General features: G+C 54.8%; 9 protein-coding genes across 9 annotated transcripts; 4 read left to right on the top strand and 5 right to left on the bottom strand.

The window, feature by feature from the left end:
• Positions 1–7,816: 7,816 nt before the first annotated feature.
• On the bottom strand, positions 7,817–8,817 carry BJ171DRAFT_68568 (uncharacterized protein). The gene has a single exon (XM_053115817.1). The coding sequence runs from the start codon at positions 8,519–8,521 to the stop codon at positions 7,880–7,882; it is 642 nt and encodes a 213-aa protein (XP_052961665.1). The 5' UTR covers positions 8,522–8,817; the 3' UTR covers positions 7,817–7,879.
• A 209-nt stretch (positions 8,818–9,026) lies between these two features.
• On the bottom strand, positions 9,027–10,441 carry BJ171DRAFT_542431 (uncharacterized protein). Its single transcript, XM_053112973.1, has one exon. It carries the CDS (start codon positions 10,301–10,303, stop codon positions 9,113–9,115), a length of 1,191 nt encoding a protein of 396 aa, XP_052961664.1. The 5' UTR covers positions 10,304–10,441; the 3' UTR covers positions 9,027–9,112.
• A 173-nt stretch (positions 10,442–10,614) lies between these two features.
• BJ171DRAFT_542428 (uncharacterized protein) lies at positions 10,615–12,605 on the top strand (the record flags this gene model as incomplete). The annotated part of the gene is made up of 2 exons (XM_053112972.1): positions 10,615–11,696; positions 11,751–12,605. Coding segments are annotated over exons 1-2 (1,821 nt in total), but the record flags the coding sequence as incomplete, so codon positions are not given.
• Positions 12,606–13,121: 516 nt separating this feature from the next.
• Positions 13,122–14,165, bottom strand: BJ171DRAFT_482299 (uncharacterized protein; the record flags this gene model as incomplete). Its single annotated transcript, XM_053108949.1, has 1 exon — positions 13,122–14,165. One exon carries the CDS (start codon positions 14,163–14,165, stop codon positions 13,122–13,124), a length of 1,044 nt encoding a protein of 347 aa, XP_052961662.1.
• A 242-nt stretch (positions 14,166–14,407) lies between these two features.
• BJ171DRAFT_542423 (uncharacterized protein) lies at positions 14,408–16,499 on the top strand (the record flags this gene model as incomplete). The annotated part of the gene is made up of 1 exon (XM_053112971.1): positions 14,408–16,499. A coding segment is annotated over exon 1 (2,003 nt), but the record flags the coding sequence as incomplete, so codon positions are not given.
• Positions 16,500–16,974: 475 nt separating this feature from the next.
• BJ171DRAFT_68549 (uncharacterized protein) lies at positions 16,975–18,313 on the top strand. The gene has a single exon (XM_053115816.1). The coding sequence runs from the start codon at positions 17,008–17,010 to the stop codon at positions 17,953–17,955; it is 948 nt and encodes a 315-aa protein (XP_052961660.1). The 5' UTR covers positions 16,975–17,007; the 3' UTR covers positions 17,956–18,313.
• A 96-nt stretch (positions 18,314–18,409) lies between these two features.
• Positions 18,410–19,487, top strand: BJ171DRAFT_574713 (uncharacterized protein; the record flags this gene model as incomplete). Its single annotated transcript, XM_053113722.1, has 3 exons — positions 18,410–18,679; positions 18,887–19,220; positions 19,297–19,487. 3 exons carry the CDS (start codon positions 18,410–18,412, stop codon positions 19,485–19,487), a joined length of 795 nt encoding a protein of 264 aa, XP_052961659.1.
• Positions 19,488–19,808: 321 nt separating this feature from the next.
• On the bottom strand, positions 19,809–20,629 carry BJ171DRAFT_542419 (uncharacterized protein). The gene has a single exon (XM_053112970.1). The coding sequence runs from the start codon at positions 20,561–20,563 to the stop codon at positions 20,003–20,005; it is 561 nt and encodes a 186-aa protein (XP_052961658.1). The 5' UTR covers positions 20,564–20,629; the 3' UTR covers positions 19,809–20,002.
• Positions 20,630–23,026, bottom strand: BJ171DRAFT_542417 (uncharacterized protein). Its single transcript, XM_053112969.1, has one exon. The coding sequence runs from the start codon at positions 22,857–22,859 to the stop codon at positions 20,667–20,669; it is 2,193 nt and encodes a 730-aa protein (XP_052961657.1). The 5' UTR covers positions 22,860–23,026; the 3' UTR covers positions 20,630–20,666.
• Positions 23,027–27,565: the final 4,539 nt, after the last annotated feature.

The following is a 27,565-nucleotide window of genomic DNA, read 5'->3' as shown; positions in this document are numbered from 1 at the left end:
GGTTGCCCCCGTTCCCCCCGTTTGTCTGGAGTTCGGTTTTATCGTGAATAAACGTAAGTGCTCCCCGAGCTCACCCGTCCGCTAGAGTAGCCTAGCACCGCCCTGTTCTGCCCCGTCCTGTCTTGTCTTGTACCCCCTCCCTCCCCGTCTTGCCCCAACGTCCCAGTAGTGGACGTTACAGACGTCGTGAGCAGGGTCTCTGCTTGTACTGCGGGGAAAAGTCTTGTCCCGGCAGTCGCGATGTTCAGCAGTGCCCGGTTCTGGTCAAACGGAACTCGGGAAATGCTCACAGCCGAGCAGCACCTCGCAAGTAAGCGAGGTGGTCTGTTCGGCGATACGAACATCTTCCCCCTCTGACTCGTCACTATCGGACGATAAGCTTCTTCTTCCGGCCACTCTTATCGTCATGAGTCTTTCTGGCCCGGTCTCCATCTCCCTTTCTGTTTTCATTGATGATGGATGTACCGCTCTTGCCCTCATTGATCCTGCCTTTGCGGATCTTCATAAACTATCTCTTATCCCTCTTTCTACTCCTTACTCCGTTTCCCTTGCGGATGGTTCCTCGGCCGGTTTCATTCGTTTTCAAACCGTGCCTTTGACTTTGACCATTGGTTCCCACACCGAGTCGATTTCGTTTCTTGTGACTCGACTCTCCACCACTCCCATCACTCTTGGTCTTCCCTGGATGCGCTTGCACAATCCAGTTGTCAATTGGAAGTCCCTCTCCCTTTCTTTCTCCGATCCCTCTTGCCTTGCTGATGGACACATCCTCGCGGATGTCTCTGCTTCTTCCTTGGACACTCCGTCCGCTTCCGGCTCTTCGCCTCCCCCTTCGGGCACTTCGCCTTTGACTCTTCCTCCCTCCGGTCCTTCCCTTACACCGGTTTCCACCTTTGGCGCTTCGCCTTCCCTTTCTTCCCGCCTTGACTCTGCTTCGCTTTCTGAAGAGCCAACGGCTTTATCTTCACCCGACATTGAGCTTGTTAATGCGGCGAGTCTTCTCCGTCTTGCACGGGAAGACAAGCTCGACATTTTCGCTGCCCAAATGGATATCCGTCCTCCTTCGCCGGAGACGTATCCTACGGTGTCGATAAGGTCCGTGCTCACGACGAAGGTGTATGCCGAGTCTGGCACCCCTGTTGACTCTCGAGGTGTCCCACTCAAATACAATGAGTTTGGCGACGTTTTCAGCCTCAAGTCTGACCCTCCTTCTTCCTTGCCTCCTCATCGTCCGTATGACTTGTCCATTGAGTTTGTACGGACCGAGGATGGAAAGGAACCTCGTTTGCCAAAGCCGGGGAAAGTCTATCCTTTGTCCCCGGCCGAGGAATCTGCTCTTTCGGAGTATCTGACCAACGCCCTCGCACGTGGTTGGATCTCCAAATCCTCTTCTCCCGTTGGTGCTCCCGGCTTCTTCGTGAAGAAGCCCAATGGTGGTCTTCGCCTTTGCGTCGACTACCGGGGCCTCAATGCCATCACGAAGAAGAATCGTTACCCTCTTCCCCTCTTCCAGGATCTTCTGGATAAACTTTCTTCTGCCCGCGTCTTCTCACACCTTGACCTCCCTGATGCTTACCACTTGGTTCGTGTCAAGAAGGGCGATGAGTGGAAGACTGCTTTTGTTTGCAAATCTGGCTCATTTGAGTACAATGTTATCCCCTTTGGTCTTTCGAATGCCCCCGCTGCTTTCCAGTTTTTTATGAACGACATCTTCTCGGACCTCCTTGGTGTCTGTGTTGTCATTTATCTTGACGACATCCTGATCTTCTCAAAAGATCCCCAGGAGCATGAGGAGCATGTTAAGCTTGTTCTTTCTCGCCTTCGTGAACACTCCCTTAAGGTCAATCCGGCCAAGTGTTCTTTTGACCTTTCTGAAGTTGATTTTCTCGGCATGATCATTTCTGCCGATGGCATCAAAATGGACCCTGCCAAGGTCGAGGCCGTTTCTCTTTGGCCTGTTCCCTCTTCTGCTCGCGATATCCAAGTCTTTATTGGTTTCGCAAACTTTTATCGCCGCTTCGTCAAGGACTTTTCTGCACTTGCTCGTCCTTTGACTTCCCTCACCACCAAATCCTCCACCTTCTCTTGGTCTCCCGAGGCCCAAGAGGCTTTTGATTCTCTTAAACTTTCCTTCACTTCCGCACCTATTCTTCGTTACTTTGATTTCTCCAAACCCGCTGTTATCGAGCCCGATGCTTCTGATTTTGCTTTGGGTGCCGTCCTTTCCCAGTTTGACCCTGACGGCGCTCTTCACCCCGTTGCTTTTCACTCTCGGCAATTCCGTCCCGCCGAGGTGAATTATGACACTCACGACAAAGAGCTCCTTGCTATTGTCGATTCCTTCACTGCCTGGCGTCATTACTTGATGGCTGCCGACCCCGATCATCCCACTCTTGTCTTCTCCGATCACCAGAACCTTACCCGGTTCACTTCCGCTTCCCAACTTTCTCGCCGCCAGTTCCGGTGGGCCCAATTCCTTTCTGACTTTGCTTTTCGCATTTACCACCGCCCTGGTCGCCTCAACACCAAAGCCGATGCTCTCAGTCGCCGTTCTGACTTTGAGATAAAGCCTGGTGACTCCCTCCACTCCACCAACTTCCTTCAGCTGTTCGAGTCTATTTCTCTCGACAGCATCACTGTTATCGGCTCGAACCCCGATTTTCTTTCCGAGATTCGAGCTGCCACCCTTTCTTGTTCCCCTCTTTCTGATTTTAACGCCAAACGTCTTGATGGCGATTACTCCTTCCGTGACGGTCTCCTTTACTTTAAAGACCTGATCGTTGTCCCTTCCCCCGAGCTCCAGCTCAAAGTGTTTGAGCAACGTCACTGCTCCGCTGCCGCTGGTCACTTTGGTCTTGCCAAGACCGTTGAGCTCATCTCCCGGGACTTTCACTGGCCCCGGCTTCGTAAGTCTGTGCGTCGCTTCATTGCTAATTGTGAAGCGTGCCAGCGAGCCAAGCCGTCCCGTCACTCCCCTTATGGTTTACTTCACCCTCTCCCCGTTCCTTCCGAACGTTGGTGGGACCTGTCGATGGACTTCATCACGGATCTCCCACCTTCGAACGGCTTTGACTCCATCTTCGTGGTTAAGGACCGCCTGTCCAAACAAGCACACTTTGTGCCCACCACGAAGACGGTTACAGGCGAGCAAACCGCCGAACTCTTCCTCTCCCACATCTTCCGCTTGCATGGTTGTCCCCGGTCTATTGTTTCGGACCGAGGAACTCAGTTTACTTCGGCCTTCTGGAGGCGCTTCAATGAGCTTCTGAAGACGAAGATTTCCCTTTCTTCTGCCTTCCACCCCGAGACCGACGGTTCGACCGAGGTTCTCAACCAGGTCATCGAGCAGTATTTGCGTATCCATTGCAATTACCTGCAAGACGACTGGACCCTTCACCTTCCCCTTGCCGAGTTCACTTACAACAACTCGGAAAACACTTCCACTGGCATGACTCCCTTCTTTGCAGTCCATGGCCATCACCCCATTTTCGATCCCTCCATCATCCGTGATCCCTCTGTTGTGCCCTCTGCCGAAGAACGTGTCGACCGACTTCAGACCGTTCTCGAGGATCTCAAGGCCAACCTCCGGGTTGCCCAAGAGTCCTACACTGTGCAGGCCAACAAATCCCGTCTCCCCACTCCCGACATCTCCGTTGGCGACCTCGTTTTTCTTGATCGTCGCCACATCCGCACCCTTCGTCCCTCCAACAAGCTTGATCAGAAAAAGCTTGGCCCCTTTAAAGTTCTTCGCCGCATCAACCCCGTTGCCTTTGAACTTAAACTCCCTTCCACACTCAAAGTCCACCCCGTCTTTCATGTATCCCTCCTTGAACCCCGAACGAAGGACATTGTTCCCGAGTTCACCCAACCCGAACCACCTCCCATTCTTGTTGACTCCCAGGAAGAGTTTGAGGTCAAGTCTGTTCTCGATTCTCGGCTTTTCCGTGGTCGCTTACAGTACTTGGTTCAGTGGAAGGGCTATTCCGAGACTGACCGGTCTTGGGAGCCCGCTGCCAATGTTTCCCACGCCACTGATCTTGTTGCTGACTTCCACCTTCGCTATCCCTCAAAGCCGAAGGCGACGCCCGGAGTTCGTCGCTAAGGAAGGGGATGATGTTAGGGATAGCTCCTGCTTGTTTTCCACCTTGACTGCACACTTGGCTGTTCTTTTGCCTTTCTGTTTGTTTGTGTGTAGCTTTGCAGTTCCCCTCCGATTTTCCGCCTTTTGCCTGTCTTTTCCGCTCCTTCCGCACTTCCGTTTCCCCGCGCTGCTCCGCTTCCTTTGTCTTCTTCGCACGCGCCGGTTTTGTTTGTGCACGCGCCTTGCTGCGATTGGTTGCAATTCGGCTGCCGGTCATGTGTCCCCCCACCGGTGACTCATGACCTGCCTGACCGCCCCGATCTCTTGTTCATCTCGCATGCATTTGCCCCAACCTTATACTTGACCAATCCGCTTCTTGGACGTTGAGTCACATTGCTTCGCCTTTGCACGTTTCTCCTGCCAGGTGCTTCGCTTTTGCTTGCGCCTCTCTCGCTTTGGTTCTCTGCCTATCTCGGTGGTCCTTCTCGGCCCTCGTTCGTGCATCGCCCCCTTCGCCCCGCTCGATCGCCCACTTTTCCCTCCCTTGGCCGCCCTTCGCTGCCAAGTCCGGACTTGTCTATAAATAGCCTGACCCCCGCGATGTGTAGTCGAACCTCAGCGTTCAAAATAGGACTAAATAAAGTGCCTTCTACTTTATTCTCTGAGTGTTCCTCACGTCTCATTTCGAGACTAGTCTTATCTTGAACGGATCTTTGCTTCCCTCGCTCCCTCTCCGAGTCCACTTCGGACTTTACCCTTGCTTTCCCTGAGCTCACTTCGAGCTCACTTCTTCTTTTGCCGCTGAGTCCCCTTTGGACTCTAACATGTGGTGAGCTCGCACCTCAGAAAGAAGGGCAAGTTTGCTGCCAAGTGAGGGGTGCATCGCCACCGGTATACCAATGCGCGTTTGTGGCGTGTCGAGGTAGTTCAAACGCGTTTTGGTGTAACGACATATGGTGCAGTTTGCTGCCCCTACAGACGTCGTAAGAACCCTCGACATCGAACTCGTTCCCACAAGCTTCCTAGAAATCGAGATGCTGTTTCCCTGGGGGGGACCTTCACGTGGAATGCTTCCTATTGGCGCCTCTAATAGAAAACACACACACACCTCAACGATCATTGGCTGGAGAGGGCTATGCCTCCATCACCAACACGATACTCTATGTGCCTTCATGATCCCATCTATCCATCCTCTTCATGGTCCTATCTGTCCTATTCATGATCTCATAAGACTTTGATCAAAGACAATGGATAAGCGTTGGCACCATCGGGAGACTCGGAATGGATGGTGTGGTCACATACCGGTTCGGACCGACTCCTATACCCATTCTAAATGAAATAATTCATATATGGGTGAAATGAGTAGTGTGGCTTATGAGCATCGGACTGTTCCGGGTGTGTGGACATATCCATTCCGAGTCTCCCGATGGTGCCAACGCTTATCCATTCTCTTTGATCAAAGTCCTATTTAGTCATGAAGAAGATAGATAGGATCATGAAGAGGATAGATAGATGGGATCATGAAGGCACATAGAGCATCGTGTTGGTGATGGAGGTATAGCCCTCTCCAGCCAATGATCGTTGAGGTGTGTGTGTTTTCTATTAGAGGCGCCAATAGGAAGCATTCCACGTGAAGGTCCCCCCCAGGGAAACAGCATCTCGATTTCTAGGAAGCTTGTGGGAACGAGTTCGATGTCGAGGGTTCTTACGACGTCTGTAGGGGCAGCAAACTGCACCATATGTCGTTACACCAAAACGCGTTTTGAACTACCTAGACGCGACACAAACACGTATGCGACCCAACACTGCCACCTCTGAGACTGACATATTATTTCATTTTAAATATATGAAGCACTTCATATATGGGTATGGCTTATAAGCGCAGTGTGGCTTATGAGCGCAGTGTGGCTTATGAGCGCAGTGCGGCTTAGGAGCGCAGTGTGGCTTAGGAGCGCAGTGTGGCTTGTATGCGTAGTGTGGCTTATGAGCATCGGACTGTTCCGGGTGTGTGTGGACATATCCATTCCGAGTCTCCCGATGGTGCCAACGCTTATCCATTGTCTTTGATCAAAGTCTTATGAGATCATGAATAGGACAGATAGGACCATGAAGAGGATGGATAGATGGGATCATGAAGGCACATAGGGCATCGGGTTGGTGATGGAGGCATAGCCCTCTCCAGCCAATGATCGTTGAGGTGTGTGTGTGTTTTCTATTAGAGGCGCCAATAGGAAGCATTCCACGTGAAGGACCCCCCCCTGGGGAGCAGCACCTCTATTTCTAGGAAGCTTGTGGGAACGAGTTCGATGTCGAGGGTTCTTACGACGTCTGTAGGGGCAGTAAACTGCACCATATGTCGTTACACCAAAACGCGTTTTGAACTACCTAGACGCGACACAAACACGTATGCGACCCAACACTGCCACCTCTGAGACTGACATATTATTTCATTTTAAATATATGAAGCACTTCATATATGGGTATGGCTTATAAGCGCAGTGTGGCTTATGAGCGCAGTGTGGCTTATGAGCGCAGTGCGGCTTAGGAGCGCAGTGTGGCTTAGGAGCGCAGTGTGGCTTAGGAGCGCAGTGTGGCTTGTATGCGTAGTGTGGCTTATGAGCATCGGACTGTTCCGGGTGTGTGGACATATCCATTCCGAGTCTCCCGATGGTGCCAACGCTTATCCATTCTCTTTGATCAAAGTCCTATTTAGTCATGAAGAAGATAGATAGGATCATGAAGAGGATAGATAGATGGGATCATGAAGGCACATAGAGCATCGTGTTGGTGATGGAGGCATAGCCCTCTCCAGCCAATGATCGTTGAGGTGTGTGTGTTTTCTATTAGAGGCGCCAATAGGAAGCATTCCACGTGAAGGACCCCCCCCTGGGGAGCAGCACCTCTATTTCTAGGAAGCTTGTGGGAACGAGTTCGATGTCGAGGGTTCTTACGACGTCTGTAGGGGCAGTAAACTGCACCATATGTCGTTACACCAAAACGCGTTTTGAACTACCTAGACGCGACACAAACACGTATGCGACCCAACACTGCCACCTCTGAGACTGACATATTATTTCATTTTAAATATATGAAGCACTTCATATATGGGTATGGCTTATAAGCGCAGTGTGGCTTATGAGCGCAGTGTGGCTTATGAGCGCAGTGTGGCTTATGAGCGCAGTGCGGCTTAGGAGCGCAGTGTGGCTTGTATGCGTAGTGTGGCTTATGAGCATCGGACTGTTCCGGGTGTGTGTGGACATATCCATTCCGAGTCTCCCGATGGTGCCAACACTTATCCATTGTCTTTGATCAAAGTCTTATGAGATCATGAATAGGACAGATAGGACCATGAAGAGGATGGATAGATGGGATCATGAAGGCACATAGACCATCATGTTGATGATGGGGGTATAGAGAACCGGATAGGAGATAGATCGACCAATAGGAGTATGGTCGTGCAATGGTAGCACATTAGGCGAGCCAATGAGGATGCAGAATATGGACATAATAGCCCTCCCCAGCCAATGATCGTTGAGGTGTGTGTGTGTTTTCTATTAGAGGCGCCAATAGGAAGCCTTCCACGTGAGGACCCCCCCAGGGAAACAGCATCTCGATTTCTAGGAAGCTTTGGGAAACGGCGACGAGCTCGAGGGTTCTTACGACGTCTGTAAGGGCAGCAAACTGCACCGAGATGTTACACCATAACGCGTTTGAACTACCTAAACGCGATACAAACACGCATCGGTCGTGTGGTGGAGTTAAACTCCGCTCTAGGACTGAGACCCTCCCTTCCTCGCCTCAGATCGAGAAGACGTAGTTGTATAGTGTATCGTTGGGATTGCCTGTGGTCGACGCCTGTGTGCTCCTGCTGAGGCCGTTGTATCCGGGGATGCTGACTGACTGTGCTGGCGTCTGGGTGGATGCCTGGGTATAGAGCATCACCTTGGTACCGTTGGGTAGCTGCACGGCCCTCGTCGTGATGTGCACTTGGAATTTGCCGGTGCCGTAGAGGACGCCGGTCGCTGGCAGGCTGTAGAGACGCCGAGTCATGGTCGGATCCATGTAACCAGGCTGGAAGCTCTGTCCAGTCTCGGTGTTAACGACGGAGACGGAGTATACATGGGCTCTGATCTGGAAGATGGATATGGGGATGCCAGTGACGTCGATGGCGAGCGTCTGCAGCATCTGCTGGCCCTGGGGAGCTGCAACGCTCAGCATCTTCACCGTGGGGGGCGTCAGATGCTCTGCGATGGCGATGGACTTGAAGTAGACCAAATAGATCGTTACTGCCGTCAAGAGGCCAATGACCCAGGCGTAGTCTTCAATGGACATGCTCGATTTCTGCAATCTGACCATTTCCGCTGTGATTTTTTTTTCTCGACCTGCTCTCACTTCACTGCCCTCCCATCCGATGCCAGCACCCAGAGTCGACCCCCTCATTCTCAAGCCGGTGATCAAGCACCCCGATCGCCTCACCAAGTGGAGCCTTGTGCTGGCAGTGAATGCGCCCAGAGTCGATTGCCTCAGCTACTTCCACGAGCCCGTGTTGAACGAGAGCGCCTGCGATCGCATCCGGGACAAGCTCACTCGCTTCCTTCACGACTTCCTCAGTGTCCGCGAGAACGACGTGCGCATGAGAAACGCTGTCGACACGATTGAGGTAGTCGTCTCGTACGCGCACACCATTGATCGCAGCGATGGTGGCTCCATCGTCCACGACTACCTCCCCACCAAGGCTGGTATCAAGGCGTTCTGCGAGGCCTGGGGATCGCAGCGCAACATGGACGCAGCCCAGCAGGACAAGCTGAAGACGGCAATGCTGGCCCACCTCCAGTCGCTGCCGGACACGGTGCGCCTCACACCCAAGAGCCCACTCGCTGCACCCATCATTGATTTGTAACACTGGAGCGAGCGACTGCATTCAATACACCCACGGATCAGCACATGCTGATCCATCTCGTACATTGGCCAATCAAAAGCGCCTGACAGGTGGTGTAAGGCGTCCTCGAGCAGCTGAACCACTGGGCTTGCTCAGCGATCAGCGATGAGACGAGAGATGGGGGCGCTGATGTCGCCCCGGGCGTAGAGGTCGATCAGCTTGTGCTTGGTCTTTTCCTTCTCGATCTCTGCCTCTGCGATGCGCTGCTTGTACTTGAACTCCTCGATTCGCAGCTGCTCAGACGTCATCCCCAGCTCCTGCTCGACGCTCACAGCCGAGTGGAGCAGGAATTCTGCGATGGCCTTGGGATCGAACAACTCTGGTGGCATTCGAAAGAGCTCTGTCTGCATTTTGCTGCGACCAGAGGCACCCTTGAAGCTCGCACTGATGCGCATGCCGCCCCTGAAATGCTGGCTGAAATATCGCTCGACGTGCCTGTAGTGAGGTGTGGGGATGGCGCCGATGATTCTGACAGGACCCATCGACTGGGTGTGCTCCTGCATTCGCCTCTCGAGATTGTCAGTGCAGCCAAATTTGATGACGATCCAGTCACCAAGCGTTCCCACGAGCACGACGTAGACGCAGCTTCCCCCAAAGAGGGACTGATCTCGGCCGCCGCTGGGATTGACGTTCTTGAAGGGCTTGCTGGCTTCGTCAGGACTGAGAGGTGTGAACGGATCGCTTCTGCATTCCGAAGTGGTCGTGTTGGACCACGGAACGAGGCGCTGGTGGCTGCGTTCGTCATGGAGCGACACTGCCGGCTTTTGCGTGTCGATGACCTCTTCACACGAAACAGCGGTGCTCTCGGTGTCGTCGACCGAATGCGACGGGGTGAGCGAGTTCATGAGAGCGTCGATGTGCACGCTCTTGCCCGAGTTTCGCGGTGCGAATCGCTTCAACAGCGACTCGAGCAGATGGATGGGAGCGAAAACGAGCTCCCCCTTGGCGTGGTGGTAGCGAGCCTTGCTGCCACCCAGCATGGTATCGTACTTTTTGGAGATATTGCGCAGGAAGACCGAGTCGCATGGATAGAGCGCCTTGAAGCAATCTTGCACACAGACTTGGAATTCAGGGCCAGTGATGAGCTGGCAGTGGCGGTAGCGGATCGTATGACCCATGAAGCGCACGACGGCCGACATGGCGAGCGTCGTCTGTGATCTGACGATGCACAGTGCGAAATATTCACTTGGAACCAGCGCATCTCCACCATGGGTCGCCTGGAATGCACCAAGGTCGATCCAGCTCGTCCCTGTGCAATGAGTATCGGCGACGAATATGGTCATATTGTCCAGGCAGCCCGTCCCTGGACAATGAGCATTTGGGCAACACTTGACCAGCTAGTGTTGGTATGGTATTCGGCCCGGAAAGGAAGGAGAGGGCAACACTTGACCAGCTAGTGTTGGTATGGTATTCGGCCCGGATCGCCTGACAAGGAGCAACGTCAGCGGAAGCGAGGGCGAAGGGCAAAGAGCAGGATCCCCAACCAGGGCGGGGGAGGTGGATGCGACCACTTGGTGTCTCCCGACTCTGGCCAGCATCCCCAAGGGCGACAGCTGAATGACAAGTGGCTCGCCAGACGCTAGCATGACCAAGCAAAAACTCGTATCTCCGCCGTGGTCGCCGCCGGGTCCTGGGGTGCTGGCATGTCTCCGCTGGTCGCCATGGCTGCGCCACTCCGGCGGCGACTTCGGGGCGTGGTCTGGTCGACTGATGCTGTGGAAGTCGATTCCCACGCCCACCCCCTATAAATTCAGCGCCGGGGGTGATTCCTCTCATCCCACCACCACCTCGCACGTCTCTTTCCCTGCGAAAATGGCTCCCGTTGCCTTCAATCCCGATGTCCTTAAGCCTGCTGCTGGCCCTGGCAACAGCAAGTCCTACTCTCTCGTCCTGGCCTTCAACCATCTCCTCAACCCCTCTCTCGGTGAGCCCCTTGACGTTCAGTTGACTCGCGATGGTGCTGATCGCATCCGCCGCGATATCGAGGCTTTCGTCAAGCAGTATCGTGCAGCCCATCCCGAATGCTCCCGATCGGCTACGATGAATAACTGGCTTGACGAACCGAAGCACCCTCTCCTCGAACGTGCCGACGGTGAGAAGATCATCTACGACTTCAACGTCACCGCAACCGGCATCCGCACTTTCTTCGATGCCTGGGTGGTTTTCAACAACATGGGCACCGACGAAAGTCTCAGACTCAGAGCTGAGATGGACGACTACATCACGACCGTCGCAACGAGCCGACGCAGTGTTCGTTTGGACGCCGGAAGCCGCAAGCGTCGCCGCATCGACTCTGACCCGGCTTCTGCAGCCACGACTTCAGCTCAGGATGCTACCCCAGCTGCCCCGATCGCATCGGTTCCTGCTCCTGCCTTGGTCGATAGCCCAATCGATCCCACCAGGATCATGAGCGATCTGTTCAAATCCGTTCATGCCATGGACTTGATCAAAAACGAAGCTGTTCTCCGCATTATGGGGAAGGTCGAGGCCATTGCCGATACGTATATTGAATCGCGAGCTCTCAATAACCGCCAGAGCGATCTCGCCAACGACAACCAAGCCCAGCGCATTCGCGAACTCAAACTTTCTAACGATCGCCAGGAGAAGCTCAATGCTATCGAAATCGAGCAACGTGAAAAGGCCAATATTCGCCAGGAGAAGCTCAATGCTATCGAAATCGAGCAACGTGAAAAGGCCAATATTCGCCAGGAGAAGCTCGATGCGATCGAAATCGAGGAGCGTCGCTCCATGAGCCAGCTCAGGATCAGCACCCAAACCGAGCTGAGCGCCAAGGCTGTCGTCTCGATCAAATCCGCCATGGACTTCCAGGACAAAACCTTCCGCAGCGCCAGGGTGTGCACTGAAGCCATCAGCGCGATCACCGACGGGACCGAACCCCCCATTCTCGGCGACATCGCCATGAAGCATCGAAACTTTGTTGTCCAGCTGGCTTGCAACCAGTTACAGGGTGGGACCTTCGCTCCTCCGGATCTGATGGAGCAAGCCGCTGACTGTGTCGCCGATGTCGAGGCGTTCATGGAGACCCAGCAGCACGACCCCCAACCCGGCCCATCGACCGCAACCGCCGCCGTCGAGGTGAACAAGGCGCCCCGTCAGCCCCCCAACTTCAACCTCAGCCAGCGTTCCCACATCATCCTGGCTCAGCTCAAGAAGGCCGCCGCCGACCACATCAGAAACGAAAGCCTGCTCAAGGATTGTCAGTTCTTCACCATTTCTCAAATCCTGTCCAGACACAAGGAACATAAGAAGTACGGGCGTTTGCACGAGGCATTCAAAGCCCGGTGGGAACAGGAGGAACTCAAGCAAGACCAAGTTAACGAGTTTATCCCTCCGAATCGTCGAACCTACGAGGATACCCCATGGATGCGCGTTTCTAAGGCGATTATCCTCTGGCTGGCTCAGCACAAGGATGCCTGTGGCAACAAGATACAGCTTCCTCATACCTGGCAAAAGTTCGAAGAGAGTGATGTCATGAAAAAACCAGACGGTAGTCCTGTCATGGTTTACAAATTTGCAAAGCCTCTTGAAGGAATCTGCATCAGCTTGTGTGATTGCTTCGAGTACAAAGAGTTCCCGACTGGACCTGATGTTAAGCGATTCATTCTTGACAATCATTCTGACTTCACTCTTACTTTTTGTGATGGCAAGAAGCCCAAATAAACAGCGAAGTTTCGTATTTCACTTCATTCATGGTTCGCTTGTGTTGTGGGTCCGGAGATGGACTCTGAGAGTGACGGGTCTAGCAGGATCGTGTGAATTCGCACAGGAATTGTGAAGCCATCAGCTATCTCATATCGCCTTCGCCAAGATGTGAAAGGCCCACCAAGAGACTTGAACGATCACTCTGCATATAGGTTTGTTTCGAACCCAAATCATTTTCCTAATTTGTACCCAGACCATCCCCTCGGTTATAGGTTTGTTTTGAACCCAAATCGACTTCCTAATTTATACCCAGATCATCCACTCCGTTATAGGTTTCCTTTGAACCCAAATCGACTTCCTAATTTGTATCCAGACCAGAATACAGTATACTGTCCCTTTATTCGACCCATCAATACAATAGACAGAATGTACGTTGTGTTATTGACTGGAGAGTTCGCGGGCATATGCCTCTCGGAGGCTCGCTGCTGCGTTTCCTCCTAAGGATGCCAAAAACTTCTTGTGTTGGTGGAAAATCAAATAGGGAGAATCAAAATCACGAGCCCGGTGGTGAGCAGCGTGATAACTACGTGAAATTTCCTCCAAGGACAAGTCGGACGATAGAATCCCGATATAAAAGATGTCCTGAGCATCTTTCAAATAGCAGGAATCGTCAGTCTTGCTTTTTCTGACGATATCCACATAGCCCATGGCATCGACAAATGGCTGAGGCTTCTTCACCCCTGAGGTGAACTTGATGTATATGCGGGGAGTTTCCTTGAAGATCGTCTTCAATTTGTTGCGCGCGAATGTCAACTTGGTGGTCTTGGTTTTGCTATCATCCCATGACCACACAAACTTATCATAGAGACACGCAATGATACCCTGAGCCTGGAGGAGCACACGATGATCGGGTAGATGGACGGCAGGAACGAAGCCGATGGGGGTGTTCACTCGGACAATGGCCGTATTCTTCATGACCAGCCTGGGATAGATGATCGTGCTGTTGCTGTGCTTGAATTCCTCGCGATAGGGATACACGCGTTGCTTTGGGTGAAGTGTATCAACATGAGGAACATCGGGGAACGGCACGATCATGTTGTATCGGTAGTTGTCCGATGCTGGTGTCGTTACCGGGTCCGGAAGGCCTGTGGGGATTGCATCGGCGTTCTCAGGCATATCCTCTGAGGCGATAATGGGATCATCACCGTGAACATCGGTATTCAACGGCTCTGACACACCAGAGTGGCCGTGGGGACTGGTCGGGACGGCGGCTGCGACGGATTCGGTATCTTCAGCACTTTTCTCGACAGACACCGCTGGAACGTCGGCTGGCATGGTAATCGTGGGACCTGCAGAGTTGTCAAACACCATGACACCCTCACCGGGCAGCGGCTGGCGGCGCTTGGGAGCTCGCTGGCGGGGCTGTTTCCCAGCGGGATCGGTAGGCAAGGATCGCTTCTTGGTGCTGGTGGCGCGAGGCATGGTGATCGAGACCGAAAAGGTTATCGGGCGAAGCAGATCGATCGTGTCCGCGAATTTATGGGCGGGTCGAGCTGGTCGCTGATGGTCTGGCATGCAGCAGACGGGACGTGAGTTCCCCGATAGCGCGGAGGTGAGTGCGAAGGGCAAAGAGCAGGACCCCAACCAGGGCGGGGTGGAGCGGCTGCGATCACACGGTATCTCCCGACCTTGACTCCGCATCCCCAAGGGCGACAACTGAATGGCAAGTGGCTCGCCAGACGCTGGCATGACCAAGCAAAAACTCGTATCTCCGCCGTGGGTGTCGCATGGGCTTGGGGTGCTGGCATGTCTCCGCTGGTCGCCATGGCTGCGCCACTCCGGCGGCGACTTCGGGGCGTGGTCTGGTCGACGGATGCGGTGGAAGTCGATTCCCACACCCCCCTATAAATTCAGCGCCGGGGGTGATTCCTCTCATCCCACCACCACCTCGCACGTCCCTTTCCCTGCGAAAATGGCTCCCGCTGCGTATGACCCGGATATCCTCCGACCCACCACCGGTCACGACAATCCTAAGAGGTGCTATTCCCTCGTTCTTGGCGTCAATGCTCCCCATCCTCACCTCAGCCACTTCCACGAGGATGATATTCGCCACAACGGCGCTGCTGATCGCATTCGCAGCAAATTGATGGAGTTTGTACGTGAGTACACCACCCATCCAAATTGCCCCCATGCAGCAACCTTGTTCAGCGCAACGGTCAGCCCGAAGCTCTTGGATCGCCCCGGAGGAGCCCCGATCATCTACGACTACACTATTGGTCTTTCTGGGCTGCGAGCCTTCTGCCACGCCTGGTGCATCCACAATGATCTCCAGAGCGACGCCGCCGACGAGATCAAGGATGCCATGATGGCGCATCTCTTGGATCTGAAGAACACCAAGCAAAATCGCATCCGTCTGACTCCCGAGTCACGTAAGCGCCGCCGTATCGATCCCGGTAGCGTCCCCCAGGCCGATCCAACCCCCGCAAACCAACCAACGGCTCAGGTCTCCAATGTCGAGCAAACCGCTTTGGCCGTCGCTCCGGCTTTCGACATTGCCGCGATGACGAACGCATTCAAGGTGGTCAATGAACACAGCAGCAAACCTGTTAGCAACGCACAGGTGATCAATACCTACATGGCGATGGCCTCTGTCCTCCCGCCTGATGTCAGAAATCATGTCGGAAACATGATGAACACCATGCTCCAAATGGAGCATATCAAGGCTCAGGTCGATGCCGGCGAGGAGCAATATCGCCAGCGTGTCAGACAGCGCATGCTCGACAGGGAGGAGCAAGAAGAGGCCTCCACAAGGGCTGAGGATCAGCAAATACGCCAGAAGATGTTCGAGTGTGAGATGAGCCTCGTCGACAACTTCCAACTCCTGCAAGAGAAATTTGGGACCTGTATCAATCTCCTCGAGGACGCCGAGAACACCATTCGCACGAACCATACCATGAACGCCAGTGACAAAAATGCACTCAGGGTCGTCTTCACGCAGAACAGGCATATCATGGATCAAGGGCGACACATGATCAACGCCAAGCAATATATCGTCCCACCCTTCCTCCGTCCACAGTTGGACAGATGCTTGGCCGATTTTGCGGTCTATCAGCAGCAACACAAGCATCCCGCCGCTATCGCAGCCATCGAGGGTGCTCCAGTGGCCTCATCCTCATCCAGCCCTCCAGCCGTCATCGCCATGCGCCATGACATCAACTCGGTCAGAGCGATTGAGCCATTTGCTGATTTGGCTAATAGCCAATGTCGCGTTGAAGATGAGCTCAAAGCATCCGACAAGAGTTCGGATGAATTGAGGGCTCTCAGTGCCACCCTTCCCAAGGAGACCGACCTCAGGACCATTCGCGAGTTCCTCAGCTCCGACTACGTCTTGAAGGGTAAATACGATAAGCGCAATATCGACGAGTCATCTAAGAAAAGCACTGACCTTGATCCATACAAGAGAGCCGAGCGCATTCTCAAGCACTGGTTCAGCAACCACGCCGACCATAGAATCCGCCACCGAATTCGCTTTCCAAATGCATGGATGGCAACGAATCTCACCAGGGAGTACACCTCGAAACTCGGTGTGTCCAAGCGTTGGTACAACTGCCTTGGATTCTATACTGAGCTGAGACCCTACATCCTCTTTATCCTAGCTCGCTATGCTGACGGTGGCTTTGAGATGGATCACTCCAAGTTCATCAAAGAGCATATCGTCGATTTCGAATTAAATTTTGCATATGCCAGTGAGTAGCCGATAGCTGATGTAAGTCAGCTCGAGAGAGTACATTCAATAAAGAGCAATATTCATACATAGCCACGTCGATCGCTGATCGACATGGTCCATGCGAGTAGAGGGATGTATGCCATATATGGACTCAAACAGAGACCGTCTGAGTAGAGGGATGTATGCCATATATGGACTCAAACAGAGACCGTCTGAGTAGAGGGGTGTATGCCATATATGGACTCAAACAGAGACCGTCTGAGTAGAGGGGTGTATGCCATATATGGACTCAAACAGAGACCGTCTGAGTAGAGGGGTGTATGCCATATATGGACTCAAACAGAGACCGTCTGAGTAGAGGGGTGTATGCCATATATGGACTCAAACAGAGACCGTCTGAGTAGAGGGGATGTATGCCATATATGGACTCAAACAGAGACCGTCTGAGTAGAGGGATGTATGCCATATATGGACTCAAACAGAGACCGTCTGAGTAGAGGGGTGTATGCCATATATGGACTCAAACAGAGACCGTCTGAGTAGAGGGGTGTATGCCATATATGGACTCAAACAGAGACCGTCTGAGTAGAGGGATGGATGCCAAATATGGACTCAAACAGAGTCTGTTTGGGTTCATGTTTATTGCTTATCTTTAAATTCATCCAAGGCCTCAGTATAGTTGGTTTCGCCATTCACACCGCGCTCTGCTTCAAAGTGCATTTGCTGGAAATGAATGAGATAAGGCGAATCCATACCCTCTGCGCGCGCATGACGTCGGGCAATCGCATTTACGATCCCAAGCAAAGTCTGGTCAGCAGACATAAGGCTATTGTATGCGATCGTCTGGACTCGATACACGAAATCCGTAAAGTCCGATTTTCCACGCTTGATCATTTCACCAAGTCCATCGCGATCGAAATAAACAGAGTTTGCATGAGCTCCTATGAATTTGATGTAAATTCGAGGGATGGATCGGAAAAGTCCTCGGAGCTTGGTCCGAGCCCAATTGCGTCTTGCGGCGATAAGATGATCATCGGATGCAGTGAATCCAACAATATCCAATTTGTAGAGCTTCAAAATCGCGTATTGTGCGTCGACAAGGATGCGACCATCTTCGAGCTGGACGGCGGTCAGAAACCCAAGCAGATGGTTGATCCGGATGCGATCATTTGGGTCGAGGACGAGACGATTGTACCGGTGTCCATCACGAACAAATTCATCCCGGTAGGGAGTAGTCGGTTGACGAGGACCCGTTCGAGACACATATGGTACATCTGGGAATGGCTCGACGGTAAAATAAGGATTCGATTCCTTGGTGCGAGCGGCTTCGGGTACGGGATTCGGGACCGACTGATCCTCTTCGACCTGCCCAGGATTCTGAGAGGGGGGTGTATCGTCGAATACCATGATACCCTCACCTGGCAGCTGCTGACGGCGCCTGGGAGCACGCTTGCGGGGCTGCTTGTCAGTGGCTTCAGTGGGCGAGGACTGCTTCTTGGCTGCACGAGGCATTGCGATGGAGATCAAAGACGGCTAACGAGCTAAGGCAGTCGATCTAGTCGATGAATATATAGGGATGGTCGGTCGAAGATGGCCTGGCAGGCAGCATGATGCTGACGGGGCGTGGGCTCCCCGATAGCGCGGGGTGAGTGCGAAGGGCAAAGAGCAGGATCCCCAGCCAGAGCGGGGAAGCGACCGTGACAACTCAGTGTCTCCCGACTTTGGTCAGCGTCCCCAAGGGCGACGGTTGAATGGCAAGTGTCTCGCCAGACGCTTGTCTGACCAAGCAAAAACTCGTATCTCCACCATGGGCGCTGCAGGGTGCCTGCCAGGACGAGGGCGACGGCATGCTCCGCTGATCACCACGGCTGCGCCACTCCGGCGGCGATTTCGGGGGGGGGGTGGTCTTGACACCGAGTCTTCGCTTCCTCGAGGGAGCATACTTTCCCTCCACCAGCAGCAGATCGCCCCTCCCCCAACACGCCGCATTCAAAACAAAATGACCCACAATATCCGCTTCGGGGACACCCAAGATCGCCACACCAGCGTCGCCAGTGGTTCTACCACTCCCGGTACTCAATCGGCCATTGATGATGCCAATATCCAAAGCAGTATCGCAGCAATAGAGGAGAATCTACCAGAGTTCTTCAGGGTGTACAATTCAAAAGTAGAGACCGGCAGCGCGCACACGGCCTTGTGCATGGTCGACGGAATGCAGAAGTTGTTTGGAAAAGACGCATGGGCCTTGATCATGCAGCGCATGAATAACGTAACCGCTCGCGATCCTCCCGAATACTGATTGTGGCTGTTAGCGCGATGTATTCATGGTTTGCACTGAATAAAGTCTAAATATTCGACTGCACACATTGAGGCCAGCAACTCCGCCCGAGATTGACCCCCCAAGGAACGAGTCCGACCAAATCCCATTTGTCAGCCGCTGCCAGGACCTGCTGGGGTGGCCCTATAAGTTGAGCAGATGTCTCCGTTGGCCGTGTTGGTGTACGCCTCCAACCCCAGCATCTTCTTACTTGCAAATATGAGCCAACCTCCCGATTCCTTCATTGAGATCGACCCAGTTTCCTTTTTGCAAAGATTGGCCGCTGTAAGGAACATAGCAGCTCTTCGCGGGAACCAGCCGATTGTCACCGTACTTGGAATAATCGAAGACGATTACAAATACCGAGTCGAAACCCAAGAATTATTCATCCGAGAGGATTTGGTGGCTATCGAACGCGACGATAGGTTGATCCATATTCACACAAGGTCGAAAGATCACTTGCTCAATCGATATTATGCCGATATCGAGAGAAGTAAGCCCATCATTGCAGAATCGAGGCGTCTTGCTGAAATGGCGAGAAAATTTCGCCTCGACCTAACGATCGGCAGCAGCTCTGGCGCCCAAACCCCGAATGCCGACGCTAGGACTTCGGGTCCATCGCAGCCACAAGAAGAGAACCCACGCGATCGATCCAGTGCATCTCGAAGGGTACAATCCAGGACTCGAGGTTCTCGCACACCAAGCGTTGCCGACTACTTCAGACGAGTCGAAGTTCCCAGGGTTGCTCCGGTCGCCGTGAGGCAGGTTGCCCTTCCAGATGAAGACAGGCTCGCTGGGTTTTTCAAGGATTACATCAAGAACGTCCAGAACGGGTGCCATTCCACAGCAGATGTGATGTTGTCTGAGATGAGAGCATTGTATGGTGCAGAGGCTTGGGAGATGATCATGCAACGTGTGGTTGCTGGTCTTGTCGGAGCTCCACCAGAATATCAGCCCTGATTACGTTTGTTGCTCTTGTAGACTCAGGGCCTTTTCATTTTGTATTTTGAGTGACGTATATTGAATAAAAAACTTCAGTTCAACCCATCCATCACACGCCCACCGCCAGCCCCTTGACAGTGCTCCAGAACATCTCCAGCCTCGGGCGCACTCGCTCAAACCACGCTCTCTCCCGCTTGATCAGGGTGGCCTCGTGCTTGTGGAGGCAAAAGTAGACTCTGGTGTGGACTGGGAAGTCGCTGGCCCAGACGTTAAAGTCATCCACGGTGACAACCCGGGGCGGTGCATTGAGCGTCGCTCCTTCGCCCTTGTCGATCAGGATGCCGAATCGGTTGGGGCCGGCAGGGTCTTGTGCGGCCGCATCGCGCTGCCAGTGGACCGGGCTGTAGTATTCGTGAAAGTCGCAGTCGAAAAAGACACACTCGTCGACATCGCAGACCTCCATCTGGATCTGCATCTGGATCCAGTAGTGGAACGGCGGGATCGCCGAGACCTCGCGGCGGTACGGGTTCTTGATCTCGACGAGCCTCCCGTCCTCGGTGAAACCGTCGGGGCTGGCGGCCAGGAACGGGATGGAGGCATGCTTGATGAGGCCGTACTCGTGGACGGGGCTGCCGGCCATCTGCCCAAAGATGCGCTGGGACTCGGGCTCGTAGCGCTCGCCGTACTGTGTGGCGACATTGCCAAAGAACGTTCGCTCGATCTGGCCCGACTTTTCATTGAGGAGCTTGTCGTAGCTGCTGTATGCGTTGGCACACTTGCCGGTCGACTCGATATCGGCACTGGGGAACTGACTGCGGTACTCGTGCAGCGTATCGTCGTCAAGCACAAGCACCGTGGCAATATCCGAGGCAGTGATGCACTCCTTGCGGGCATTCAGCCACTCCTCGCTCTTCTGGGCCGCCTTGACCTCACGCTTGCTAAACTCTGGCTCGACGAACATGGTAGGCAGCTATATCTTTATTCAGAATCGTTTTCCTTACTGCTTTTTCATGTGAGCCCCAATGTGCTCCAGCAGCTCACTCTTGGACTTGGAGCCCTTGAGGTTGATCTTGTGGGTGCGGGCAAAGTCACGCAACTTGACCAGTGTCCATTTGGCCATCTCTTCATCGGCGATAACGACCGCCATTTCAGGCTCGGCTTCTTGCTGGGGTTGCTGCGGCTCCTCGGGCTTGTCCACTTCCATGTCCATTTCCATGTCCATGTCCCTGGGCTCATCCTGCTGCACCTGAATCTGAATCGGAGGCTCGATGGCTGGCGCAACAGAGACGATGGGCGGCGCATTCTTGACGGCCGACCGCAGGATCCTGAAGAGACCGAGGCTGGGGGTGGTGTTGGTTTCGCCGACGACATAAACCTGATCCGCGGCGGGCTGGTAGAGTGCCACGCCCAGACTGGATACGGTCGAGTGTGTGGATCGGTGGACACTCAGACCACCGGTCGCATCGTTGTAAATGTAGATATCCAGGGCGACCTTCTTGGCGACATCGGCCCAGTTGGTGTTGGGCCCGTCGATCACCATCGGGGACTCTGTGAGCAAGATTCCCGAGAGCGTGTCGTTAAAGTCGGCGACGATCTTGCGCATCTTGGGTTGCTTGCCAAAGACCAGGTGTACCGAGAGCAAAGCGACGGCCTTGGCTGGAACAGGGACCCAGGCGGCATCCTCGGCGGTGCTTCTGCGGCGAAAGACATAGACGAGACAGGCACGGGCAAACTCGCGCTCGTCGTCGCCCATGCATTCGTATTGCTTGCGGTACTTGACGAGCCAGCGATCATGGTCGATGATGCTGTGGGCATGCTCGAGCTGGAAGCCCTTGTCGAGCATGGCGGTGACGGCCACGTCCTGGTAGATCAAGGGAAATGTGCCGTATGGCCCGGTGCACTGGAGGGACACACGGGCCTCCCTGAGGACATCGTAATCCTCATCGTCGCCGTGGCCGCCGTTGACGAGCTTGTACTTGGTCGGGAAGCGCTTGCACAGATCAAGGGTGCGCTGGGCATCCGTCAAAACCATGAGTCTGACGTACGAGTCGGACGGAGTGACTTGGTCGGGGCATCGGTAACCTTTGCCGGGCTCGGATGCATGTCCAGTGGCGATATGGTCGCGGATGATGCAGTCGAGATACGTCGGCTCGTTGCTGGCGTGTGGTTTGCCCGGACCCGCATCGGAACAGAGCTCCTCGACGAGATCGATCTTCTCCTGCAGGCAGCGCTTGACAGTCGATGGCCACGTCGATGTAATTGGGCTTGATCTTGTCCTTGCGCACCTTGTAGACGATCCACCTGGAGACGGTGGTGTCAAAGTACGCCTCCACGATATCAGCCGTTGACGACGGGGACAGCGGTATTCGACCGGCTCGTTCCAGGTCAAGGAGCGTGTCGTTGCCGTTGACGTAGAGGACGCCAGTTGCCAAAGAGAAAGTCGATGGTAGGGCGGGGTTTGTACTTGTAGGTGTGCTTGGATGAGGTGTCGGGCGGATAGGGTTGGTTGGCATCGAGGATGATGTAGCCAGTCCTGGGAGCCGTGGAGTCCGCGCTGGAGCCGGTGGTAGATCTGGGCCTTGCCGCGGTAGTACTCTTTCATGATGATACCGAGGTGTTGGAACTGGCGCAAGGCATGGGCGGCGGTCGAGAGCCGCTGGAAGAGTCCGTGTTGTTTCGAGTCTCGCAGGTCATCGCGCTTGAAGAAGAGGACGTCAAAGACATGGACCCGGTGTTCGATCGAGGCGGGCCAGGGCTTTGTGGTCGTCATGAGCTCGCAATCCAAGAGAGTGCCGCGGAGGTCGGGGAGGGCGGCGGAACGAGGCACATCGTTCAAGTTGAGGAGGCGGGTGAAGCTCAAGTCTCTACCGATCATCCAGACGTCGCGATCGGTAAAGAAGAGGAGTACACGCACACCGTCGAGCTTGTCGGTGATGACGATCTCGGAGCCACGGCGAGCCAGAAGGGCCTCCAAGTACTCACGGTGGAGCGAGTAAGCCTGGTTGCCGATGAAGGTGGTGGAGCGGCGATCGACTTCGGTGTCGGGAAGCGCATGGACCAGCTGGTTGTAGCTGGCGATGCCTCGACGGATCTCACCGTAGCAGCAGACGGCCGCCGTGTTCTGGATGATCTCAAAGATATACCAGACACGGCCGAGGACCTCGCTGACAAAGTCGGCCTTGGAGCGCATCTGGTTGATCAGATGAGGGTCGACTTCGAGCTCGATCTCGAAGGATTGCTCGTTGACGACGGAGAGCTCGACTTTGCACCAGTTTCTGTAACGTCCACTACTGGGACGTTGGGGCAAGACGGGGAGGGAGGGGGTACAAGACAAGACAGGACGGGGCAGAACAGGGCGGTGCTAGGCTACTCTAGCGGACGGGTGAGCTCGGGGAGCACTTACGTTTATTCACGATAAAACCGAACTCCAGACAAACGGGGGGAACGGGGGCAACCCGCAGGTATACCCTGCGGTGGCCTGCCTGCGGTGCGTGAAAACGCAAAGCGCAGCACAGGTCACGACCCACTGCGCCGCGCAGTACGCGCAGTACGCGCAGCACAGCGTCGGAGATACCATCTCCTACACTCCCACACTTAAGAAGGCTTCCTGCGAGGAGCCCTGCGTGTGCTCTTTATTTGGGGCTCCTCGAGGTGTTTACCGTATTTACTCAGCTGTATGTCCCAGTCGTCTTGGCTGGTCGAGGCGTATGTCCTCAGGTATTGCTCGAGGGTGCGGATCGTCCGCTCGGACTGTCCATCCGTTTGTTGGTGGTGCGAGGTTGACATGTTCAGCTTGGTGCCGAGATGGTCGAACAGACTTGTCCAAAACAAGGAGGTGAATCGGGGGTCTCGATCACTGACGATGGACTTTGGGAGGCCGTGGTGCTTGAACACATGCTTGAAGAACAGCAGTGCAAGGTCAGGCGCGGAGCATGTCGTCTGGCACGGCACAAAGTGTGCCATCTTGCTGAACCTGTCGACAAAGACAGCGATTGCATCGTGGTCCAACTTGGTCGTCGGTAGATGCGTGATGAGATCCATGGACATGCTGGTCCAGGGGCGGTCGGGAACAGGCAGGGGTTGCAGCAATCCTTGCTCTCGGGTCGTGCGTGACTTGACCATCTTGCAGGTATGGCAGGACTCGATGTACTTCTCGACGGTGCGCTTCATTCCAGGCCAGTATGCGACTTTGGCCAGTCGGTCGTATGTCTTCTCGACTCCAAAGTGTCCAGCGAGGGGCGAGTCGTGGACCTCTTGGAGCAACTTGGTCTTCAACGACGGAATGTCCGGCACACAGACACGGCTGTCCTTCTTCAGGAGGAGCAGGCCATCACGCACTGTGTACTCGGATGATTCGTCGTCCTTGGGGAGCTTAGACACCTTTCGGAACAGTTCTCCGAACTGTTTGTCGTTGGCGATGTTGTCTCGGACAACATCCAGCATCGTGTTGTCGACACTGACAGTCGACTCGTACAGTGACGCCAATTGGTAGTCGGGGCGTCGGGACAGTGCGTCAGGCACCACATTGAGTTTGCCTTTCTGGTATACAACCTCGTAGTTGTACTCGGCGAGGAACTCCATCCATCGCGCTTGGCGTCGGCTCAGGTTCTTCTTGGTGTCGAGGTAACGCAGTGACTGGTGGTCCGTCACAATCTTGAAGGGCTTGGCGGTACCGTGGAGGTACACTCGGAACTTCTGCAGCGCGTAGATGATCGCAAGCTGCTCCTTCTCGTGCACGGGATAGTTGATCTCGTGTTGGGACAGTTTGCGCGACTCGAAGGCAACGGGCCTTCCCTCCTGCATCAAAACAGCTCCCACCGCAAAGTCGGAGGCGTCGGTGTGCACGGAGACATCCGTGTTCGGGTCGAACACAGCGAGGACAGGAGCGTTCGTCAAGGCGTGCTTGAGGGTCTCGAACGCTTGGCGTTGTGGGTGGTCCCACACGAAGGGGCACTCTTTGCGGAGTAGGTCTGTGAGTGGACCGGCAGTGCGCGCCAGATCGGGGATGAATCGGCGGTAGTAGTTGACGAGACCGAGAAACGACTGCACGTCAGAGACGCATGCGAGCGGCGGCCACTCGACCACAGACTTGACCTTGGCGGGGTCGACTTCGATTCCTCTTCCTGAGACAACGTGTCCCAGGAACGGGACTTGATTCTTGAAGAACTCACACTTGGACAGTTTGGCATACAACTTGTGCTCGCGTAGCTTGGCCAGCACGCGGGCGACATGACCTTCATGGGTCGCTTCATCCTTGCTGTACACAAGGATATCATCCAGGTACACGATGACAGAGTTGTCGAGCTCTTGGCGGAACACATCGTTCATCAGCTGCATGAACGTGGCAGGTGCGTTCGTCAATCCGAACGGCAGCACTAGGAACTCGTACAGTCCGTAGCGAGTCCTGAAGGCGGTCTTGTGGACATCATCCTCGTGGATGCGGATCTGATGGTAGCCTGAGCGGAGGTCTATCTTGCTAAAGACCTTTGCTCCACTCAGACGATCCATCAACTCGTCGATCCTGGGCAACGGGTAGGTGTTCTTGATGGTCTGTTTGTTTAGTGCGCGATAGTCGACGCACATCCTGAGATCACCTTCTTTCTTCTTGACAAAGAGCACTGGTGCACCATACGGTGACTGGCTCGGGCGGATGAACCCATGGGCGAGGAGGTCATCCAACTGGCGCTTGAGTTCGTCCATCTCCGTCAGCGACAGTTGGTACGTCGGTCTTGACGGAGGCGACGAGCCTGGTTCGATGTCGATGCGATGATCGACGGTGCGTTGGGGTGGCAGGCATTGTGGCAACTGGTCGGGGAATACGTCCTTGTACTCGTCGAGCAGCTTGGTCACCACAGGCGGGGGACCGGGACCGGCTTGGTCGGTGTCGTCGACCTCACGCACGACACAGAGGAACGACGTGTCCTTCTTGATCAGCCTCTTGAATTGCATGGCTGAGAGGAGAGGTGGCATGTTGGGTGAGGCCATGCCCTGCAGGACAATGTCAGGGCCAACACGGACAGTGCGGCCTTTCCAGTCGACGACTGGAGTCGGCTCGGCACGAGCAAGCCAGCTCATGCCGAGGATGGCATCGAACTTGGTGTCGATCACTTGGAACAACAGGACAGGATGGTACTTGGGATGGAGGGCCACTCGCAGGACCACTTGGTGTGTGCACTGCTGCACACGATCGTCTGCAAGCGCCACACTCATCGGCGACTTCTTCTTGGTTGCATGTATGTTGAGCTCCTGGAGCAAGCGTCTGCTGACAAAGTTGCAGCTTGCTCCAGAGTCCACCATCATTCGGACGGTGTGACCTTGGACGGTGGCAGGGAGGTACAGCAGGGACTCTTCATGGTCCTCCTGCACAGCCTCCTGCACCATGACTTGACTTGGGGGAACGGGCGACACTTGGTCTTGGTTGGCTTCATCACGGCCACTCGGACATTTTGGATAGGGTTCGGCCATTGCGGGGGCCTGCGGCGTCAGCACGCCATTGCACACGACGTCCACGGCTTGCGGACACATGTCGGAAGCATCCGACACACACGACTTGACAGGGGTGAGGGCACAGGCGGTCCTGTCCCTCAAGGGTTCTTGATTTTCTTTTTTGTTTTGGTTTTCAATTTTGGTTTTCTCTTCACGTTCGTGGAGAGGCAGGCGGCTTGCGCCACCATGCACCTCTCGCACGACGCACAACACTTGGTTTGTTTCTCCTTCGGGGGAGGGGGCGAGGTGAACTTCCTCTGGAGACGCGTGGACTGCATTGAGCAATCCACGGCGTTGGTCTCCTACTAGGGCTCCAGAGCCACCTAGTAGGGTCGGCCGTTTCCCGACTTCATGGGGCACTCCTTGGCCTGGTGTCCCGGTCGGTGACAGAAGAAGCAGGAACCATGGCGGAGGTCCTCCTGCTTCTGTCTGTCCTTGGGGGAGACAGTGGCAGCTTGCTGGAACCGGGAGCGGGGAGGGCCACGAGCCTCCATGGCGTTGACGTCAACGTCCATGGGCTCAGGCATGGGTCTTGCGGGCGGGGCCGGGCGAGGCGGACGGGCTGGGACGTGATGAGACCGATGGCCGCCTGCCAGCTGCGGGTAGAACTGGCGGCCATGGTACTGGACGTTGTCGAGGTTCTCGGCAACGTCCATCATCACGTCCAGGGACTTGCGGGCATCAGGGTTGCTGGCGATGTACTCTCTGATCTTGGGCTTGAGGCCCTTCTGGAAGAGGTACATCGCATCAGCAGAGCCCAGCTCCTCAATCTGGGAGGAGAGGTCTTCAAACTCCTCGATGTAGCGGGTCACAGAACCACGCTGCACGAGAGAGTATAGCTTGTCACGGGCAATGAGTTCAGCATTGGGGCTGCCGAAGCGGCGACGGAGGCGGTCCTTGAAGTCGTCAAACACACCTTCGCTCTGCTCGTCGAACCCTTGGCGGCGGTACCAACGGTACGCCTGGTCCTTTAAGCAGAGCTTGGCGGCGACGATGTGGTGGGTGGGGGCGACTTGGGCAGCATCGAGGTAGTCCTCGAGTTGCTGCAGCCAGTCCTCCACCGAGGAGGAGCGGCTCTTCCCAGTAAACACTGGGGCACGGAAGGTCTTGAGGAAGGCTTCCGGAAGTGGGCGGGGGTTGCTCATGGCAGGGGCAGGCTCCAGGGACAGAGAGGAGAGTCGGTCGGCAAGAGAGGCGGGATCCAGCTTGAGGATCTAGAAAGAGGACAAACAGGACGAAAACAAGACGAGGATTTCCGATGCTACCATGTAACGTCCACTACTGGGACGTTGGGGCAAGACGGGGAGGGAGGGGGTACAAGACAAGACAGGACGGGGCAGAACAGGGCGGTGCTAGGCTACTCTAGCGGACGGGTGAGCTCGGGGAGCACTTACGTTTATTCACGATAAA

The sequence above is a fragment of the Polychytrium aggregatum genome, assembly GCF_025602895.1.
Source record: "Polychytrium aggregatum strain JEL109 chromosome Unknown BJ171scaffold_146, whole genome shotgun sequence".
Taxonomy (NCBI): Eukaryota; Fungi; Chytridiomycota; class Chytridiomycetes; order Polychytriales; genus Polychytrium; species Polychytrium aggregatum.
This window is presented reverse-complemented; position numbering and strand designations above follow the sequence as displayed.